The sequence below is a fragment of the Rhinolophus ferrumequinum genome, chromosome X (assembly GCF_004115265.2).
Source record: "Rhinolophus ferrumequinum isolate MPI-CBG mRhiFer1 chromosome X, mRhiFer1_v1.p, whole genome shotgun sequence".
In the NCBI taxonomy this organism is placed as follows: Eukaryota; Metazoa; Chordata; class Mammalia; order Chiroptera; family Rhinolophidae; genus Rhinolophus; species Rhinolophus ferrumequinum.
Window position 1 is genome coordinate 85,795,618 of NC_046284.1, and position 21,573 is coordinate 85,817,190.

A 21,573-nucleotide genomic window follows, 5' to 3' on the forward strand; every position below is an offset into this window, starting at 1 on the left:
TGGCGGGCCCCCGAGGAGGGGTGATGGCAGGGGAAGGGCTCCCCGCAAACCGCACCTCGGTTGCGCCCCAAAGCCCTAGGCAGAAAGCCCTCTCAGCTTAGGTCTGGGCTAGGGCCCAGCCGGTTGGCTCACCTCAGTCCGCGGAGAGGAGGTTGCGCTGGGACCCGAACCCGCCGCAGCTCTGACAGGACTGACAGGAAAGGAGGTGCTGCGCTCGCCCCAGCGCGGGGGCGGGGGCCAGGGGTACGCATGCGCGTGGGCCCGCCCTCAGGCCCCTCCACAGACGAAACCCCTCCCCTCATCCCCCCGCCCTGGGGAGAGCGCAGGTCCTGACCCCGCCGGCAGGTGCGCACCAAGGAGGTCCGCTCGGGATGCGCTCGTTGCTGGCAGCCAGACTTTCTGGCGGGCGCCAGCGTCCTGCGGCACCTCGCCCTTACCTGGCCTCCATCTGGGCTGCGGTTTCGGGTTTTTATTGTGCGGGAGGTGGGGGGGAGGGTGTGTGTGTCGGAGTTTTGACCTGAGTAGCCAGACTTTGGGAAATATTTTGGCAGGGCCTCGTTGAGGCCATGGAGCCTGTGCTGCCCCAAGCAGGCTTTTTGGTAGCTTGGGAGCGAGTTGTGTCTGTTCCTGAAGGGGAAGAGGTGCCAGACAGGATTGTATCCGTTGCGGGAGAGGGCTGTGTCCGTTCCTGGAGGTAAAGAGTTGTGGAGGAGTGGTTATTCTGTCAGGGCAGAAAGAACCTGGTTTGAGGCGGACATACTTCAAGGCTAAAACATTTCCCAGACTCCCTTGCAGCTATGACACGTGACAGTTGTGACCAATGAGATGTAAGCATGGGTTACTGTGTGTGTCATCCAAAATGCACCTTAACAGGAGGATGGACTGAGCTGGCCACAGGCCCCTTCCCCTTCCCCATTTTCTTTCTTGACTGGCTGGAGCTCTGGTGGTCATCTTCATGTCATAACATAGCCATGAAGAAAAAATCCAGAAAACCTCAGCTATGGACTCCTTTGAGTTGCCAAATTAATTCTCATTATCTGGGAGACATAAAACCCCCAAATTATCCTCCAATTCCCCACCTCTGGTCAATGGTAGGTACTACTTCCCCCAGGAAGCTACACGTGACCACCAAATCTAAGTATGTTACACCTGGCCACTCCCCACCATCAGGACAAAAAGACAGGTGTGGAGACTGAGGCCCGGTGAGGACACTTCCTGATAGTTTTCTTGCCTTCTCAGCCTAGGGTGTAGCTGGGACTGGCTGTGAAGCTCCTATTTCTAAGACAGGCACTGATTTTCTCATGGATTCCACCATTTACTCTATTGTGGAACCAGTCAAGCTGCTTGCTCTATTTCCAGTTAGTTTTTTGGGTACTGGCTGGGAAAGGGGTTGACCCGATAAAGACGCATGCCCTCATCCTTCATTACTCATCAGCCCTGTTGGCCAGGAGTGTGGAGTTCTCTATCCACTCAAAGTTAAAAGACTTTCTCCAGATTTTTGTAACAGCTTGTATTTTATTACATATGCAACCCTGCCATATCTGCCAGTTGATCCCCCCGTTCTCCAAAGCATCTTCTTGATATCAGTCCCCTCTTAGGGACACTGAGCTGCTCCCCGTTTGCCCCCCTTTCCTTCTGGGGCGGAATAAATGGAGTCCCAGGAGTAGGCAGTGGGCACAGCTACAATTCCTCACCACAGTCCTCTTACAGGTATTTACAATGAAATCAGCACCCTTGGGGAGTTGTAAAGGGTTTTCAGGATGGGATGGAGGCTCATCCAAGGTACAGGTTGGAATGAGCTAAGGCTGGGCTATCTTGGGCCTCAAGGTGAAAAGGAGCACGTCCTGGGAGTTAGTGTGAGTGGGGCATGTCCTCCCCAAACTTGTTCTGGTGGGCGACGTTCTTCACATCTAGGACAGCCTGAGGAAGCAAGAGCGGGTAGGTGAGAGAGAGTGGGGACCCCCTCTACCTCAGCCAGGAGGCTGCCCCCACTCCGGCTCTCAACCACCCTGTCTCCTGGACTATTCCACATGCAGGAGGGCCTCCATTTCCCCCTTACCCCATCACAGGAGGTATGTGTGTGCAGGGAGGGAGTGCACACACATTAGGGGGTCTGCCCAGGACCCACCTGGTGGTGAACATAGGCCTGACATTGGTAACACCAGGTAGAAAGGTCAACATAGCTGAGGACCAGCGGGTGTCCCGAGGCTTCATGGTGCTGGAGCATATGGGCATTGACGTAACGACTGCAGTAGACCTGAGGTTGGGGCGTGAGTGTTGGGCATGGATCAGCACCCACCTGTGGCTTGTTCCTGGGCCGACCTCCCACCCATCCACCTCCTGTTGCGTACCTCATAGCAAGACAGACACACCCAGTTCTCCTGGAATTCTCCACAGTCCTGACAGGGTTGGGTCACGTCCAGGCCTGCTTCAGGAATGGGGCAGACTGCCACCAAATGGGGACACCAGGGCAGTGGTGTCACAGCGTAAAACATGGCCTGGGTGGGTGAAACTGAGTAAGCTAAGGACTTATCTCCCCATTATACGTTCCTTCATTACATGCTCCTACCTGAAGCACAAATAGGCAAGAGAAGGAAGCCACAGTCCCCTCTTCTCCCTGAGCTCACCTGGTCAGTGTCCCCAAAGACCTGCATCAACACTGAATCATCCACGTCCTGACCTCCAGCTGCCTCTCCTAGTAGCCTCTCCTCTTCTGGGATCTGAGGTTGTGGGGACCCCTGGACACACAGAGGCAAGAGATGTATCCGAGAGGCCTGATTCTTGTCCCTTCTTCCCCCTACCTGGGTGTGGTAGCGGGCCTTACCTGAGCCTTGTTGTCTAGTTCCAAGATCCTGAGAATCCCAGTAAGCTTAGTGGGGGAGCTCTGAGGTGTGGCTCCTTGCACAGGTGAGGCTGGAGGAGTCTGGTTGTCTGTGCACAAAGCTGGACAGGTTTGGATCAGCTCAGCTCCTCCCACGGCCTCCTCTGAGGTGGTCGGGTCCGGCACGGCTCCCTCTGAGGTGGTCGGGTCCGGCACGGCTCCCTCTGAGGTGGTCGGGTCCGGCACGGCTCCCTCTGAGGTGGTCGGGTCCGACACGGCTCCCTCTGAGGTGGTCGGGTCCGGCACGGCTGCCTCTGAGGACTGGTCCTGAGTGAGCTCTGCCACAGCTGCTTCTGACTTGGTCTGGGGTGGAGTGGACTCTTGCACAGATGATGCCAAGGTGGTCTTCCCCATGCTTGTGTCCAGAATATTCCCCTCTAGTGTGGTCAGCCCCTCGGCTGACCCAGGATTGGCTGGTTGGGGTGCTTCCTTGGTGATCAACTTAGAACTGGAAGGTCCCTCCTTGTCTTTCACCTCTGGAACCATAGGAGGGAGAGCCTTGAGTGTGGGTGCTATCCCCTCTCCTGCCGCTAGTCCCTGCCCTCTCCTGAGCCCCTCTTGTCCCCAATTCCCCACGCCTACTCACTCATGACCCGCAAGCTGCGCCAGTATCTGCGATGGACTTGGATGGTCTCAGCGATTGAGGCTAGGGCCCCTGATAGTGGGGGCCGTGGCAGGGTCAGCACAGGTGGTGGGTCCCCAAGGAGGGTGCGGGTACAGGCGGCCATGGATTCCGAGATGGATGTCAGGTTATAGCCACCCTTTTGAAGGAAAAGGGGAGGGAAAGGAATGTTGGCTAGCCTCAGGGAATTTGGGAAGCAAGATATCCTGCCTCCCATACCTGCCTCGGGGCCCTGCAAGTCTGGAGGGTGGGGACTGGGGACAAGTGAATAGAACCATCTGTCAGATGGGCAGCACCCACTGTGTGAGGTGGTTGTTGAGGGGGATAAATTGTGATGTAACGTGCAAGATAATAGTAACCACAATAACAATACTGACGGTAACAGTAGCAGCTGCCGTTCGTTAAGTGCTTGCTACGTGCTAGGCCCTATTCTAAGGACCTTATGCATATTAACTCACTTAATCCTCAAACCACAGGTGCTCAATCTGTGCAAGAACCTGCCTTCACAGTATGGGAGCCCCTGGCTGCATCCACACAGAAACCCCTGCCCCAAATTGGTACAGGAACAACTGGTCTTTCTCTCTATATGAACCCGTCCTGACCTGGTACAGGAACCCCCTTTTCTCAAGCTCTATAGGGACCTCAGTCTCTGCTCTTTTTACAGATAAAGAAACTGAGACTCCGAGTGGTTAGATGACTTGTCTGAGGCCATAATGATGGAAGAGGCCGTGCTGGGCTTGGAACCTGGGCTATGTGACGAAAGCGTCCCTGTTCCTAACCACCAGCCTGCGCTGCCACAAGTCGTCTGGATACAGTGTGGGACTTTTTACCACCCAGCTCATCTCTGTGACTTACTGTCTTCATCTGTAAAGTAGTGAAAACAAATACGTAAGATTGCTGAGAGGGTTAAACTAGTCTATGAACAATGCATAATACTAAGAAGCTACAGCGCTTCTACAGTGCTCACCATATGCCAGGCCCTCCTCCATGATTAATTAGCCAGCCCCATCTTATAGATGAGGAAACTGAGGCCTAGGGGGCAGCGACACTGAGTCATTTACAAAAGGTCAGTGAATTTACTTTGTCTCAGGAACTTGTTAGAGGCAGTTCAAGCAGACGTAAAAAGCATAAACTCTGGAGCCAGGCTGCCTGGATTCAAGCCCTGGCTTTGCCACTATTAAAAGTGTGGTCTCGGGCTCGTCACCACACCTCTCTGTGCCTAAGTTTCTCTGATCTTGAGAGAGGAAAATTATGAGGTCAGCAGACCCCACCTCAGAAGGCTGCTTTGTCAATGAATTAATAATATATATAAAGCATTGAGAAGAGTGTCTTGGACATAGTGAGTGCTCAATGAAATTTGTTCATGCTGGTGTTATTAACGCCCAGTATATGCCAACAGTCCCAGGTGGAGACACTCAAAGGAGATTTTAGGAAATAGCCGCAAGTGTTGCTGCCAGCAGAAAGGGCAGGACTCCCAGTCTTCCAAATCACCCCCCACTGTGGGAAGAGGGACTGAGAGACTTACCTCTAGGATTAGGATAATGCGGCCACTGGCAAGGCCCATCAGCAGGTGCGTGAGGTGGGCATAGCCCTCAGGTGACAACTGGCAGCCCCCCAGTGGGTCCCCCCGTGCCGCGTCAAAGCCAGCTGAGACTAGCACCAGTTCTGGGTTAAACTGCGGCAGGGAGAGAAGAAATGCATGGATATGAGGGTAGGGGCTTGGGTAGGCAGCAGGTGACATAGCCTAGAGACACTGAGACAAGGACAAATGAAGACATGACGACGCAAGTCAGAGAGATGCAGACATGGCACCTGGAGTCTGGGAGACACAGACCAGAGCCCTGGAACTAGGAAGGGGAGGATGTGGAGACACAAGGCGGAGATACATGAGAAGCATCAACAGAGACTTGGGCACATCAGACCGACCTAAAGGCATGAAACACTAGAAACAGATGGACGGGGACATAAGGTAGAGTCATGAGATGTGGAGACTCAACCGTCAAGAGATGAGGACATGCGACACAGAGAGACAGAGATATGTCCTCATACACATACCCAAGGGTGAGATCGAGAGGCACACGCTCCCCTCCCTGGTCAAACATGGGACACACATGTGCAAGACACAGGGTTTTATACCCCTGGGACCAAACAGAGGTACACACATACTTCCATCACAAGAAATGAGAATGCAAGTGCCACACACAGAAGACGGTCACATACAGCCACACCCACCCCCACACAATCAGTCCCATAAAGACCAGACTACACATTGTACTAGTCATGCACACACACAGTTTCTCAGAGGGGTCAGTAATCCACAGTGACCCCTGCGCAGACACAACCACACACATGCCATCACCACAGTCACAACAGCCACACACACACTGTTGCACCCATAGAAGGTGGTTGCTTACATAGTCACACACACATGCGCACGCACACGCACACACACACACACACAGGAGGTAGTCACAACCACTGTGCATCGTCAGACACACATACATCTGAACATGCATGTCTACACAGAGGTCACAGAGATGGCGCTTTTATCCAGCCTCAGAGTTAGTCACACACATACAATCCTCCACAGACACACACAGGTTACCCATGGAGAAGGTGGTTACCTACAGCCACTCATGCAGAGTCAGGCAAATATATACAGGCCAACCCCAGTCAGAAAAAGACACACAAACAGCCATAGCAGACAGACAGATAGATGACTGTCATGTACAGCCACCGACATGGCAGAAAGTCACACACTGGCTGTCACAGAGAGAGCACCCATCACAGAGAGAAACGGTAGAAACAGCCACCTGCACAGAGCTGAACACACATACTCAAACCCCTACCCACCTTGCACACGCAATCCCACAGAGATGACAGTCAGATGGGGCCTCCATCACAGAGACAGGCACTGGTGATGATGTACGCATGCGGCATGTACACAGCTAGGCACATGCAGACTACGCCCCCATACCCAGAAGCCTCTCACAGTTGCACAGAGAAGGGTCACATGCAGCCAGACATACGCAAAGGCCATCACAGCATCACACCCGCAGCCGCCCGCCATCCCCGTTGCTGTCTATCATCTCACAGAATCAGTCACCCAGAAGTCAGGCACATACGCCCCCGCTGCCACGCACACAGCTGTGTCACATACACCCTGAAGTGTACCTCGTAGGCAATGGGAAGCACCAGACGATGCCAGGCAGCCAGGTACTCGGCGTCACCCATGCGGGGCCCATTCCAGGCCACGTTGACGGTGAAGCCCATGCCTGCAGCCCAGCCCACCTGGTTGCTGGCACCCTCATCCCCCATGGGAAAGAAGGTGCCATGATCATAGCGGTGCAGGGAAACATAGAGTATGCTGCCGGAGATGGGGTGGGAAGGGGGGCCATGGCTGGTTAGTGGCCTGGCACCTGAGCCATGGCCCGTCCACCTCCCTAGCCACACCCCGACGCTTGCCCAGCCCCTCACCTGGGGTCCTCCTCAAATATGTGCTGAGTTCCATTACCATGATGGATGTCCCAGTCCACGATCAGGATCCTGGAGAGGGACAGCTTCTCAGTTACCCAGGACACTTGCCCGCTAGGAGAGGGCAGGGGCTAGACCCCTAGGATCTGCCTGCAGGGGCATTTACTGTGGGTGGCAGGATCCTGGGTCCCTAGGGAAAGTGCTGGGTGGCAGGCTTGGGGGTCCTATGACAGTAAGGATGACAGCTGAGCCCGGATCCTGAGCAAGTGCTCACGGACAGACCCCAGCCCGCGTGGGGAAGCATCGGAACCTGGACCCTGGGTTCTGTCGGGATAGTAATCAGGGGTGAGAAATGCTGGGGAGCACCCTGGATTCTGTTTTATAAGCACGTGGGTGCCGCAATCTTGGGGTCCTCTCTGAGTAATAAGCACTGAGAGGCTAGATCCTCGGTCCTTTTATGGGGAAGTACTGGGCAACTGGACCCTTGGCTGTTTCTGGGTAAGTCCTGGGGCAGCACGGGGCCTGCTGGGTAAGCACTGGGCTGGGGGTGGGGGTGGGATCCCTCACCGCAGCGCATGCCCACTGATGGCCTGGGCATGGCGAGCAGCCACAGCCACAGAATTGAAAAAGCAGAAACCGCAAGCAGCGTCCTGCTCTGCGTGGTGTCCTGGAGGACGCACCACGGCAACACCATTCAAAACCTGGAGGAGGAGCAGGGAGCCAAGATCAGACCACTGCCCTAACTGCTTTCTCTCCTCTTCCCTCTCTCCCATCCTCCCACTACCAGCTTCTAGGGGCTCCCGGCCCCGCAGCCCCACCCGTCTGGCCACACTTCCCCGTGAGCAAGGCCTCTGGGGAGCAGGTGTCTCCTCCCCATTGCCCTCTCCCCAGGCCCTGCCCAATTCTCTCCGAGCCACCTCTCTCCCCCCACCAGGACCGCGTCTTGGAGCTGGAGCCCCACCCCAAAGCAGACGCACCTCTCCCGCCAGCACAGCTTCCACAAGGCAGCATGTGGCGCCAGTGGCCAGCTTTGCACAGGCGAAGGTGCTGGGGCAGATGTAGATGGAGTCAAAGCTGGCACCTTCGCGGTGCAGCTCCCGGGTTTTCATCTTCTCTGTGGCCCGTAGACGACCCACATACTCAGCACTGGAGGCAGAGAGAGGGCACCGGGGATAGTCAGGTGGTTCTGTCCCCTCCACAGCCCCTTCCATGTCCCCCAGCAGCTCTGCGTCGCCAGGCACCAGCCCCCAGGTGGAACGTGTGCACCGAGGCCCCACCCCACCCTAGGCACGAGGGTCTGACCTGTGGCAGGTGAGCAGCTCAGCATCCGTGGCGGGACGTGTGGGCAGGATGAGGCAGCGCTCGGCAAGGCCCAGCTCCTCCAGACGGCACATGATCTGTGAGACGCGCTGGGGCATCTCGGGGTGGTGGCTGTGAGATGGGGAACACAGAGGCAGGGCTTAGTGCTTGAGGAGGGGGAGGGACCCCTGACAACTTAGCCTGGCCCTCTGACCGCATACTTGTCCCACAAGTTGTAGTGACCCATCATCCGTTGGTCATAGACCAGCCCTGTGCGAGCCTGCAGCACTGGCCACGTCAGGACCGGGAGCACAGGGGGCTGCCACGGCCTCTCCTCCTCCTCCTCTTCCTCCGCATTGTTCCCCTCCACGCTGTCCTCCTCCAGGGTATCATCTGGAAAGGGAGACCACATTCACCCTACTCCCTCACTCTGGATCACTGGAATACTCTGGAATTCAGTTTACCTGAACGTAACAAGGGGTGGGAGGCATGTAGCCAGGACCCAGGGAGAGAGAGGGCCTGACCCTCCTCCAGTGAGGCAGCTCAGGAAAGTCAGAGAGGGGTCTGGAAGAGTCTCCCCCCAGGGCTCCTTCCATCGCTGACCTCCTCCCCACTAAGCCCACCCCCTGCCTCCTACCTGATCGCACAAGGACCTCCCAGAAGGGCTCCAGAGCTTCCAGAGTGCAGGACAGTGACAACTGGGCACTGGAGGGAAGGGGAGGAGAAAGTGTGACCCAATGCCCCTGGGGTGCGCAGTGAGGGTCCCATGTTTCCTCTCCTCCACCTGGACTCACCTTGGGCAGGGGGCGCCAGGGGATTCCAGCAGGGGGCAAGGGTCTCCCAGGAGGGTGTGAAGCGAGGCGCTGACGCCCTCAGCCAAGGAACGGAGGTTGTAGCCACCCTAGGAGAAGTGTGTGAGGGGGGTCAGGAAAGAACTAGACATTACCGGGGAAGGGTGGTGGTAATACTACTACTCGGGTGCTGACTACATGTCAACCAACAAGGAATTTGGGTGACTTCATTTCACTCCCTGAACAGTACTAGGAGGTGATTACTATTAGTATTTTGACCATTTTACATAAGGAAGGCAGAGGCACGAGGAAGTTCAGCGACTCAGGTAAGGTTGTCCAGCTAGGACGTGGAAATGCCGGGGCAGGAACTTCTCCTAGACTTGAGAGCTTCGTTCTTATGTTCTGTAGAATCCACTGGCTCAGAGACCGAGTGAGTCACTCACCTCCAGAGACAGGATCAGCCTGCCTCCTGCCAGACCCATGAGCAGATGGGTTAGCTGGGCGAACCCTGCCGGAGTGGCGGCCATCTCGCCCTAGGGGGAATGTAGAGTCAGCCTGGCTCCGTGAAGTTCCCTTCTGTCCACCTGCCATCTCAGGGAGCCCATCTTACCTTGGGGTCCCCTTGGAGGGCATCAAATCCAGCGGCCACCAGGACCAGCTGGGGCTGGAACTGAGGGGGGAAAGGACTCTATGAGGTCACCTGCCCTCAAAGCCCATCCCTCACCGTCACACCCTAGACCCCCAGGACCTCAAGGGTGACCGGCAGCAGGATTTGCAGGAAAGCAGCAATGTAGTCGGCATCTCGCATCCCCACCTGCAGACAGAGGCACACGACGGTGAGATGGGGACGTTCTGCCCTCAGCCCCAAACGGGATGAAGGGTGGGTGTGGGCCTCACTCTGGGTGCAAAAGGTGGACAGACACTGACCTGGTTCCAAGGCACATTTATGGTGTATCCCTGACCTTGGCCAAAACCTGTGGTGGACCAGTTAGAGGCTTTGAGGTGCGGCCAGAACCGACCCTGCTCGTAGCGGTGGATGGAGAAATAGAGCACGCTGGGGGCAGAGAAAAAAAGAGAGCAGAGGGTTGAGGAGTCAATCCCCCCACACACCCCCCCACAACCCACAGCTACCAGTTCCCTCAACTGCTCATTCATTCTCTCATTACTTCCCCCATTCATTCTTTAATTCACACATTCATTCATTCTTCCACTTATTTATCCACCTCACTCATTCATTTCATGTCTTACCGGACTCCCTCCCTCAGCAAACACTGCTGCCCCGCTCAGTGCCCAGCTCTGAGACCCTGAGAGCTAGCTAGTCCCTGAGGGCTCCTGACCCTGTGGGGACTGTAGATCACGCCCGCCCACCCACCTGCCCCTGTGACCAAGGTGGTAACAGCAGGACAAACCCCATCATGTCGGGAGACCCACAGGGGGCATGCGGCTCTAAAGTGGCAGGGGCCAGCTAAGGCTGACAAGAGCATCAGGCCAGGCTGAGGAGCTCAGTGTTTCCCCTGAAAGAAGTGAGACTTGGGGACTAGGGTTAGGAGGGTGGCACTTGGTTCTGTGTGTGGAACTGGAATGGGGATGCTGGCTAGGGCTCCATGAAGCCAGCGAGGGCGGCAGTTCTTCCCAATACCTCCCAGACTATCTCTGCTACTTCTTCTGTTGTGTAGGTGAGAAACTGAGCACTCAAAGCAGTTAGGGGCACTGACACACAGAATAGATACTGAAAAGAGATGATGGTCCAGAAAGCCCAGCAGGGAACTGTGGGAGGGCTTAATTCTGACTGAGGCATTCCAAATGAATAATCTCTCATGCATCCATCCATCTGTTTATCGGCTCCCTGCCTTGTTCCAGGAAGGATTTAAGGCAGCATTTCCCCCACCCCTTTTTTAGGGAAATACAAGAAAGAGTGGTAAGCAATGAATCTAGACACACTTGACAGCCCTATTTTAATAAATGTTGATAATGTAGTTGTGAAATGTAAGACAATTCGTATAAAAAGATTTTTGAAATTGAAGAAAAATATCTTGGAATTAGGGAATGCAACCCAAGTGAAAGCTCTGGTATGGAGTAGGTGGGGGATGATTTTTTGTTTTGACTCTGATAAATATCAGTTCTAAAGTTTTTAAAAACGAAGTTAACCATTAAAGGAGGAGAAATACAAAGTAGAACATAAATATTATCATCAGGGAGAAGAAAAGACTAAAGAAAAGATTTGAAGAAAGCCACCCCACAAGAGAGTCACCAGAGTCACCAGAAAAAATAAGACCCAGGAAACTAAGCTTATAAAGGAAACAGATTTTAAAATAAGTTCAGCTGACTTCCAGTGAAGGAACGGTGCGCTGATGGCACCGGTTTACCACCTCACTCTCCTCCGACCCTGTCAAAAGACAGTGAAGGAATGTTAAACGAGTATCCGCCCAGAAAGACAAAATGGGAGGAAGGAGTCAGACAATAAGAGATTTCAACAAATCCCTGGAAGGTACTTAAGAGGCTCCAGAGGCCTGCGGGGATGACCCGGGTTTCCCTTCTGGAGAAATCAAGCACAGATCCAGGTCACTGCACACAAAATGAATCCTGAATAGCCAACTCGCCCAATGACCAATTCACTAAATTTACTTGTTCCTTTTAACTACTTAGCTTTAATTTGCCTGTTTTCCTTATCTTCATAACAGTCTTTTAAGGACTGTCCAACTTGTCTCCATCTCAGGACCCGGCTGTTGGAGTTAAGAGACTGAGAGATGGAGAGCTGGGAGATTGAAGGCCAAGGATAAATTCTTTTTCATCTAGACATTGCTAATCATGAGGAAGAATGCATTGAATACATTCATACTTCCCCATATCCATGCACACCGTCAACACTATCTCCACAAAATAACAGCCAGAGCCTCCAATGCATTTATTCAAACAAACAAACAAAAGATTAATGATATTAAAGAATCATTGTTAATTTGCTTAGGCACGATACTATAGTTATGTGTTTTTTTTTTGTAAAGTCCTATGTTTTAGATATGTTCTGGAATATTTACAGAAGAAACGATATCTGGTATCCGGGATTAATTTCAAAATAATACAAGAGGGCAGCAGCGAGGGCAGGTATAGATGAAACAAGATTGGCCAATCAGTTGATAAATGTCAAAGCATTCAATTCAGGAAGCCAGAAAAGAACAAAATGAAGAACACATGGAGAAATTAATAAAGATAAAAACAGAAAAAATAATGAAGTATAAAAAAACAAACAATAAAAACTGAAGATGGCTAAAAAAGCCAAATGCTAGATTTGAAATGATAAGTAAAATTGGCAAACCTTTGGCAAGGTTAAGGGGGAAATAAGAGATGTCACCCCAAGAAGAGCCCCCCCTTTTTGGAATTTGGCAGGATCCCATCTAATGCCAGGCTCCTTGCCCACACTCCCTAAAGTTGAGACCTGTCAGTGGACATTTCCTGCCACCATCCTGGAGAAATGCCTTTCAGGAAACAGACCCACATGCATCACAGCAAAGTAGCCCCAAGACAGCCACCTGCAACAGTGCTTCGTTCTTAGGTATAAATGGCCAAATAAGGATTGCTAGACATTCGAGGAAAACTGAAGAAAACTGAAAACTCTTGTAATTATTACTCTATAAAAACAAGATCAGGAATGAGAGGGCACAGAAACAAAGAGGAAGAAAGTGCTTTTGGAGATTAAAAGAATATCTAAATACGTAATCCAATAGAAGGGCTTTGAAGGTAAAGTGGTGGTCATCTCCCAGGACATAGAGTGAAAGGAAAAGGAGACAGAAAACAAGAGAGAAAAAATAAGACACACAGATCAACCCTGGAGGTCTAACATCTGACCAACAGAAGAGACCATAAAGAAATACAGTAGAAGAAATCATCAAAGATCTAATAGAAGAAAACTTCCAAGGATTTAAGAAAGGCATGACTCTTCAGATGTGAAATGTCTACCCACTGCTAAGCAGAATGAGGGGCCAAGGTGAAAGTTCCAAACACCAGGGATAAAGAGAAGAACGTAAAACCTTCAGAGAGGAAAATACATCACTCAGAAAGGAATGAAAATCAGATTGACATCAGACATGTCAGCAACACTGAATGATAGAAAGTGATAAAGCAATGTCTAGACAACAGCCAACCTAGATTAGATTAAAGGACCACAGGAGCTCAGTATCTATGGGGAAAAAGTGTATTCTACGCAGTTGGTTCAGTAGAAGGCTGGATAAAACAACAACTACTTAGTAGTGTCCCCTACTGAGAACTCGTTCAATCACTTTCTGCAGGAAGGGTAAGCTAGTACCCTTTTTGGAGGAGAGTTTGGCATTAGATCCCAGACTTTAAAGCACACCAACCCTCTCACCCAGTAATCCATGATTGGAAATTCATCCTACAGATATACTCAGAGAAGTGCAAAATTATGTATTTACCAGACTATTTACTGTAGAACTGTCTGTAATAGCAAAAACTGGGAAGTATCGTAAATGTCCCAGAATTAAAATGACCAGATGTCCAGTCATACCACGGAACACTGGATAGCTCTTACAAAGAACAGGGTGCCTTTTAGGGACAGTAACATAGACCAGTGTCCACTGCATGCCATAAATACAAAAAGCTCAAATATATAGTGATGGAAGGAGAACTGACTCTGGGTGGTGAACACACAAGGGGGTTTATAGATGATGTAATACAGAATTGTACACCTGAAACCTATGTAATTTTAGTAACAATTGTCACCCCAATAAATTAAAAAAAAATACAAAAAGCAAGTTGCCAAAGACCATGTAGAGGATTATCCTATTTGGCAATGTGTTAATAATAACGGTAATGAATCTTCATACATCTATAGGAAAAATTCTGTAAGGATAAAACCTAAACTATCAACAGTTACTTCTGAGGTAATGGGAAATACAGGAGATTCATTGCTATAGACATTTCTATATTATTTTTTAGTAAGTTCTTTGCAGCAGTCATAATTAGAAAAAAAATAAAGTAGTAATTTGAGGTTCATTCCAGCTCCAGGGTGAATTGGTGAACAACATCTCTGTAGGCTCAAATCTCATCTCTTCCCATTCTTCTCCGTGTGATCTTGTACCGTGTAAGCCTCAGTTCCCCCATCTATAAAATGGGGAACCCAACAGTCCCTGCCTCGGACTGCAATTAAGAGAGCAGACAAGCAGAGAGCGGCCGAGATCCTGGTCCCAGGGCAGACCCAATGAACGTGAATGCTTTCCCTTCCCTCCCGGACCCCTTCTGGCTGGGCCTCTAAGGGGTTGAGGTGGCTGCGAGTCTTAGCATCTGGGGTGGCACTTGGGGCATACCTGGGGTCCTGGTCGAAGGTGAACTGTGTTCCTTGACCATGGTGTACATCCCAATCCACGATAAGGACCCTGTGAGCGGGAGAGTGGGGGATGCTATGTAAGAGGATCCACGTGCTTCTGGGGAAGTGGCCAGACCCGGCTCCCCCACCCCATGTCACCCCATCTCGCCCACCCCTGCTGCTTGCTACTGACCTCTGGATGCCATGCTTCTGTTGAGCATAGCGGGCAGCCACGGCCACATGGTTGAACATGCAATATCCATCCATAAGACTGTGCTGGGCATGGTGTCCCGGAGGCCTGGGCAGGACCGGGAAAGCCACAGACTGGGGGGCCCTCCTCTGCAGAGATGGACTCTCCCCTGCCCTCTGCTCCTGGGCTACCAACCCCCCCAGTGCTGATGCCTGCCAATCTGCCAGGAACTGAGTAACGGGGGCTCTCAGCCCCTCAACCCGTCTGCTGCTCTCCCCCTAAAGGCAGCTTAATGCTCATTAAAATGTTCAATGCGTGCACCTTCACACCCCGTCCTTCTATTCCTGGGGCCTTAGCCCACAGCCTAGCTAACAAAAAGTGTGAAATAACATGTTTGTAAATGGACAATATTTGCTGCAGCATTTTTGGGAAACAGCAAATGATTGGGAAGAAAAAAATGGCCAACGTTAGGGAGCTGGTTAACTTAGTGTACGCTGGCAAATTGGTATTCTACATGGGTCTAAGCTAGAAACTGTTAGAGGAAAGCTTTCCAAGATGTTTAGGTGGAAAATGTACAGTTTGGAAGGGAGCATTTGAGTGCTGGAGAGCTCCCCTACAAAAAGGGGAGGGAGGAGAAAGGCGCTGTCTTCCGCATCTCATCAGTTCTGGGATGCCAATGATGGTAAGATGTACTATGATTTCACATGCCAACGACAAAGCAGAAAATGCTGCCAACTGAATTCTGAGATGTCACTGTTTCTAAGATGCATCTGGATTTCAAGATGTTGCCAATATGAAAAATATGCGTCTTAGAATCAACGAAATATGGTATTTACTCCATGAAGAGGCACAGACTGTTTCTGGAGGACACATGAGTTACTGGTTAGAAAAGGAAGCAGGTGTCTGGGGGACTCGGGCAGAGGTGGGAGGGAGACTTTTTATTGTACCCCGTTTTGTACCTTAAGCATGTGAATACACTATGCATTACCGATACATTTTACATTTGAGGGAAGGAATTTTTCACAATGTAAAAAACTAAACGCTGGCGGGTCCTACCTGATGATGGCCATGCCATTCCGGATCTCAGCCCCCAGGACTGCATCCACCAGCCTGAGGACGGAGCCTGAGGCCAGGCAGGCACAGGTGTACGAGTTCTGGAGACAGTGGGGAGCCAGAAAGGGAGTGAGGGAGAGAGCAGCCCTTTCTACTTAGCTGCTTCCCCCAGGGTGGGGTGGGGGTGGGGACGGGTAACCCCAGGATTGCTACCACCCTCTGTTCTCACGGTTCTCATCCATACCGGATGCAGGTAAACTGAGTCATAGGTGTCTGCCAGGATGCGGAGTTCTCCCTCATTCATGTATTGAGTCGTCTCCATCAGATCAATGTATTCGAGGCTGTAAACACAGACAGGGGATGAGATTCAGGGGCCTCCCTCCCTCCTCGGGCCTGAGCCAGGCAGGGCCCTATCCCCTCCCCAGCTAAGCCCTCCATGCACCTGACCCCTGGACAAGTCACACCTCCTCAATCGCCAATCTGGGGGAACAGCTGGGATACAGGCCACATTCCCTGCTTCTTCCCTAGCCCACTTCATTTCCATGACATCCCTTGCCCTCTGCTCTAGCCACACCAAATCCTACGGCCAGCCTTTGGTCACACTGTTCCAGCTGTCGGTATCCCCCTTCCCTCAGTTCTCCTCTTCATCTGACTCATTCTTTTATCCTCTTACAGCTCAGCTCAGACACCCCCTCTGCCAAGCTAGATGTCCTGGGGCCACACCACAGCAGGCCTCTTACTCTAAGTTCCTGCAGCCATCCTGATACCTCTCTCCTCAGCTGTTTACACACCAGATTATTACAACAACATCTTCTGGGCAGATGATAGGTCGGGAACCATTCTAAGCCCCTAACACATCAAACCCTCCTGAGGAACTTGCGTTTATTAGCCCCTATGTTACAGGCGATGACACAGAGAGGCTCAGCAACCCGCCCAAGGCCACGGAGCCTATGACATTTCTTCCCCAAGCATCCAGTCTGCCCGGGTGGGCCCAGGCCTCCCCCACAACACTACAAGGCTCCCAACCCTTCACCTGTGAACCAACATCAGCTCCTCCTTTTCGGCGAACCGGGCCTGGGGAGACACAAGGAAAAAGGGCTAAGGCGCTGGCCATGCCCAGGTCCTGCCAGCTCCTGCCCTGCACCCAGTGTGTCGGCGGGGTACTCACCTGGAAGGACACGCAGCGGTCCAGGAGTCCCTCCTGGATCAGCTGCTCCTTGATGGCATGGAGCCGCTCAGGGCCTTCCGGGAAGCTGGGGCGACGGGGATACAGACACACGCACCCATAGGTATATGTGCAGACATGGATGAGCAGCATATGTGCCCCGGTATATCTTCTCACCCATCCTACCATCGCTGCTTACAGCAGAGGCTTTGCAGTCACCCTTGGTGACTGTTGGCTCCATTCTCACAATGTATCCAGGGCCTGCCCCTCTCCCCATCACCTCCCCTCCTGCTACCATCACCTCCTGCCTAGGCTACTGCAGTCACCTCCTCGCTGGCCTTCCTGCTTCTGTCGTCACTCCTCCAACAGTTCTTTCTCCACACAGCAGCAGACACTGGTTAAAACCCAAATCAGATTGTATCCCACGTCTACTCCAAACCTTCTCGTGGAGCCCATCTCATTAAATGAAGTACTTTTCTCCTCCTTGCCTAGATGTCTCCTCCTCTGCTTCCAGATGTCTTCACGGCTCTCTCCCTCACCTCCTTTAGGTCCCTGCTCAAATATCAGCGAGGCCTGCCCTGACCATCCTATTCGAAACTGAAGAGTCCCCTCCACTGCGCTTTCTGCTCCTCTCCCTCCTGCTTCAGTGCTTCTCCATAGCACTTCTCTAACACACTGTACCATTTACTTTTTGTTTGTGGACTGTCTCCCCGCCTCGAAAACGTAGTCTCCACAAAGGCAGGGGTTTTGTTTGCTTTGACCAGGGCCACGTCCCTAGCTCCTCAGGAGACAGTAGATCTACATTCAATAATGAAGCCTTTTGACATCCTGACTCTTCCACGGGGTTAGGAGACATCGATACTCAACCGGTAAACACATGAACATAGTAATGAGCAAACAGTGGCATGGGTTAGGAAGAGCGTGAAGATCAGGTGTGGGGGGAGGGGAAAGACCAGGCAAAGCTCTCTCTGAGAAAGTCTCCTTGAGATACGCATATTAACTGGGAGGAGAGAAGGTAGAAACGGATCTCTGGAAGAGAGACTGGACAGGGGAAAGACCCGAGTCGAGGGAGTGCCTGGCATGTTGGAAGAATAGCAAGGGGACCAGTGTGGGTGAAGTGAAGCAAAGCGAATGAGGGGGGAGGATGAGCTCATGAGGTCACCAAGGTGATGTGGAGCCAGATCACGTGGAACCTAAGAGGCCGGGATGAAGAATTTGGACTTCACCTGGAAGGCAATGGTCTGTCCTTGACAGATTTTAAGAAAGAGAACATCACCTCGTACGTATTTTTGTAGGTTGCTGTGTGGAAAACACAGCAGGGGAGAAGGTGGAAGCAGGGGACCAGTGAGGAGGCCTCTGCAAGTCTCGATGAGTGATGATGGTGGTAGCAGTGCAGACAGTGAGGAGAAAGGTCAGATACTGAATACATTTCGAGCAGAGAGCCAAAAGAATTTGCTGATGAATTACAACACGTTGTGAGCGAATGGGAGGGGGAATTCTCCTGTTTCAGCACAAACGTCGCTTCTTCAAGGATGCCTTCTGGGAACCCTGGATGCTACTCTAGGGTCCCTATCAAACATTCTTGAAGCCCGTGGTCTTAAGTCCTCCTTCATTAAACATTTCACACTGCGTCTGGGTGTTTAATGATCTGCTCTACTCACCTATCAGCTCCTTGAGGAGGGACCCTGTCTGTCTTGTTTGACACATTTGTATCACCAACTCGGGGCACACAGTAGGCGCTCAATAAATATTTGCTGGCTAAATGAAAAGAACCCTTTCAAGCCTGAGCCCCACCTCCCTAAATCGTCTGCTTCTGGTCTCTAGGCTAGTGTAAGAAAGGATTTGTTCCTGCTAGTAGCTCTAAGTCTGCATATTTGTGTGGTTCGGGGACAGCCTAGAGGAGTCAGCCTCACCTGTCATCCCAGAGGCAGTGGAATTCATTTAGCTGCTCATCGAACACCAAGCCAGTACCAGACAGTGTCTTGGCCTCAAGGTTCAGATCCTGCAAGGAAAAAAATGTGAGACACGGATCGATTTAGGGCCTGAGTCAGAGAGAACATCCCATATTGTCCAGGATGGACAACCTCAGGATTTTGATTGTCACAGGAGGCTAAATTGTGGCCAGGCCACTCTCACCAGCCCTTGCAGGCCCACGATTAGGTCTTGCCCTGTTTCTTGGCTGAGCTTCTTCATTCTGCCTTTCTTCTTAACCTCCGCTAGTTTGGGGCTGGAGCGGAGTACGGCACCCTTCTTAGCACCTCGCTTCTGCCAAACAGAAAGAAGGGTCAGAGTCCACTGCATGGCCGGCTGCTCCCCCTCCCCCTCATCAGGACGGGTCTGGGGCCTCACCGAGGTGACGCTGGAGTCGTGGGGGGGCGAGTGGGGGTTGTGCCTACTCCTTCGCTGCCTGGTTGTGGTGGAATCCTGACCGGTGGAGGTCATGGTCGGGGAGATTTCACCCCTGACGCGGTTCTGAGGGGTGCAGAAAGGGCTGGGGTGCCCTGAGGACCCCACATCCCAGCCCCTTCTCAGGCCCCGCCCCCTATACTAGTCTCCATCTCTCCCGCTATCCTACTCCCCACTGCCTTCTAAACTCCGCCTCTCTCAAGGCTCTCTCCCTCCACTCGGGTGTCTAATTCACCTGGTCCCGCCCATTCCACTAGACTCCACCCCTTTAACTGTATTCTTTCCCCTTTCAAAGTCTTACCCTTTCAAAGAGCAATTAACCCCCAGGCTCAGTCCACTCTAGGGCCTGCTCTTTCCAGCAAATCACAACCCTTCCGCTCTACCAAGCCCCATTCCCAGATCCTTTCATTCTTCTCAGCTTCGCCCAGACCTCGCCTCTTCATAGACGCCCGTTCCATCCAATCGCCCGGGATAATCACCCACCCTTTCACTCAGCCAGACCCAGACCCAAGACCGACCCCGGCCCCAACTCCACCCTTAACGAACCACTTAACTCCACCCCTTATCGGGCCGCACCGGCACCTACCACTTGGCCAGATCCCGCCCCTACTGTTACAACAGGCCCTGTCCCTCTGGGGACGGCCCCTTTCCTTCTACCAGGCCCCACCCCCCGCCAAACCCTACCCCCGTCGCTTCCCCAAGCCCCTTCAGCGAGTTTGGAGCCGCCTCCCGCCAACCCCCCCCGTTGACGCCAACCAATCCCTTCGGCTCCATTCACTGGGCACAGCCCTTTTCTCAAACTCCGCCCACGGCTAGGACCGCCCAATTCCCGACGACCTGTGGGACTGTGGGAGCCGGAGGCCAGCTTTTCCTTTGGGCCAAGTCTCTCTACTGCCCGCCCAGGTCCCGCCCACACCAGGATCGGGCCGCAGGACCGCGCCCCTCGTGCGGGCCACACCTCCCGCGAGCGCACAAACCGCGGGTTTGCGCGTCCGCCCGCGACGCGGGCCTTGCTGCGCCTGCGCGAAGCGCGCTGCGGCGGTTCGACGCGGCGCTCAAACCCAAGCTCGCCCCTCCCCCAACCCTTGCCGCGGTCTCCCTGGCTTTCCTGGTCGCCGTCACTCAATCCCTGTCCAGTCACCTTAGGAGCCCTCCGGATCTGGGGCTACTGTGCCGTGCGATGACTAAAGAGAGCAAGCGAGCAAGCGAGGGAGTTGGGAAAGGGCGTCTTCCCTCCTCCCTGCAGCTTCCCGCGCGGCGCGCTGTGATGACGTGGCGCGGGCGGGCTGGAGCTGGGTTGAAACTGGAGGAAGGCTGCTGGCGGCCAAATGGGATTGGTGATGATGCTAAATGTAGCGAGGGTTTTCTAAGTTAATGTTCACGAAGGTGGTACACAGGCCGCACTTACCAAGTGTTAGCTATTAATGTCTTGCCGTGAAAATGGATGGTGGGCGAAAGGAGTCTTAGTAGGGGCAAGTATTAAATGATAATGATAACAAGTATTGTGTGTCAGGCATTGCTGTAAGCCACAATTCTGTGAGGTAGTTCCCATTATTAAGGCTGTTTTGCAGATAAGGAAACTGAGGTTATGCGACTTAGCCATGTGACCTCGGGCAAGTTACTAAACATCTCTGTGCTTCAGTTTCCTCATCTGGAAAATTGTGATAAAATAGTGCCTAGGGACAGAAGGGACTCAGGGAGGGGAGTTTTTCTTGGGCGGCAGCTTTCCCTGTCAGTCTCCTCCACCGAGTAACCTTCGCTCCCAAGTTGTAATGGAAAGTGTGTGCCTGGGAGGAAGGGTAGTTGCCCCCTTGCGGCCCCCCGCCAACTCCCTCCCACCCCAGGTCTAAATAGCCCCGCAGGAGGCCGGTTTGTCTCCCTAATCTCCCTTTCTCATTCTTCACCATTTCCTACCGGGGCTGTAGGCTGGGGCCCGAGAGATAAGCGGTCTGGGGTTCAGCATCGCTGACTAACAAACAGATTGACAGCCCCACCACCCACTAGCTGGGCCCTCTGACCCTCTTGAAAACACCAGTTCCAGCCTTCCCTTCCCTTCCACTCTTTCTGCCTGAATATGTCTTTTGTCCTGGTGGAAGAGGGTCACGGCCCTAAGACCTTTAAACCTCCTCATACACCAAAGAAAACACATACAATGATACACACTGAGGAATATTCTGGGGTTGTGATGCCTACAAAGTAATAGAGTAGGGAGTCTTGTAAGTGTCAAGGCCCATTTTTCTGTATAGTCAGAAGAGAGGTTTCTGTGGAGCAGAAGTCATCAAACTTTTTCGACGCAGGACCAGATAGTAATATTTTAGGCTTTGCAGGCCATGTACGGCCTCTGGTAAATTCTTCTTTCTTTTCTCCTTTCTTTC

The 21,573-nt window shown here is 52.6% G+C and overlaps 1 protein-coding gene across 4 annotated transcripts; it reads right to left on the bottom strand.

Moving 5' to 3' along the window:
• Window positions 1-1,497: 1,497 nt before the first annotated feature.
• HDAC6 (histone deacetylase 6) lies at window positions 1,498-20,461 on the bottom strand. 4 transcript variants are annotated; one of them, XM_033112753.1, is made up of 29 exons: window positions 20,340-20,461; window positions 19,142-19,264; window positions 18,929-19,057; window positions 18,706-18,794; window positions 16,796-16,880; window positions 16,661-16,701; window positions 15,872-15,968; window positions 15,631-15,728; window positions 14,578-14,682; window positions 14,386-14,454; window positions 9,995-10,121; window positions 9,816-9,881; window positions 9,678-9,737; window positions 9,511-9,600; window positions 9,071-9,177; window positions 8,914-8,981; window positions 8,498-8,669; window positions 8,280-8,408; window positions 7,955-8,123; window positions 7,545-7,678; window positions 6,981-7,049; window positions 6,678-6,870; window positions 5,029-5,178; window positions 3,468-3,642; window positions 2,825-3,357; window positions 2,628-2,738; window positions 2,352-2,498; window positions 2,129-2,257; window positions 1,498-1,920 (listed from the first exon to the last, which is right to left on the bottom strand). In XM_033112753.1, exons 2-29 carry the CDS (start codon window positions 19,232-19,234, stop codon window positions 1,852-1,854), a joined length of 3,504 nt encoding a protein of 1,167 aa, XP_032968644.1. In that variant the 5' UTR covers window positions 19,235-19,264; window positions 20,340-20,461; the 3' UTR covers window positions 1,498-1,851. The 4 variants fall into 4 exon arrangements, with proteins under 4 accessions (XP_032968644.1, XP_032968652.1, XP_032968637.1 ...); XM_033112761.1 differs by lacking the exon at window positions 20,340-20,461 and adding an exon at window positions 19,785-19,829; XM_033112746.1 differs by lacking the exon at window positions 20,340-20,461 and adding an exon at window positions 19,500-19,746.
• Between the last annotated feature and the right edge of the window lie 1,112 nt (window positions 20,462-21,573).

What these genes read in the sequence shown, in the direction of transcription:
- HDAC6 (XM_033112753.1), bottom strand. Translation starts at nt 19,234, where the DNA reads ATGACCTCCACCGGTCAGGATTCCACCACAACCAGGCAGCGAAGGAGT. An exon ending in TAAATGTGCCTTGGAACCAG is followed by an intron (nt 9,882 to 9,994) that starts GTCAGTGTCTGT and finishes CTCTGTCTGCAG; the next exon opens with GTGGGGATGCGAGATGCCGA. An exon ending in TCTTTGGGGACACTGACCAG is followed by an intron (nt 2,499 to 2,627) that starts GTGAGCTCAGGG and finishes TCACCCACCCAG; the next exon opens with GCCATGTTTTACGCTGTGAC.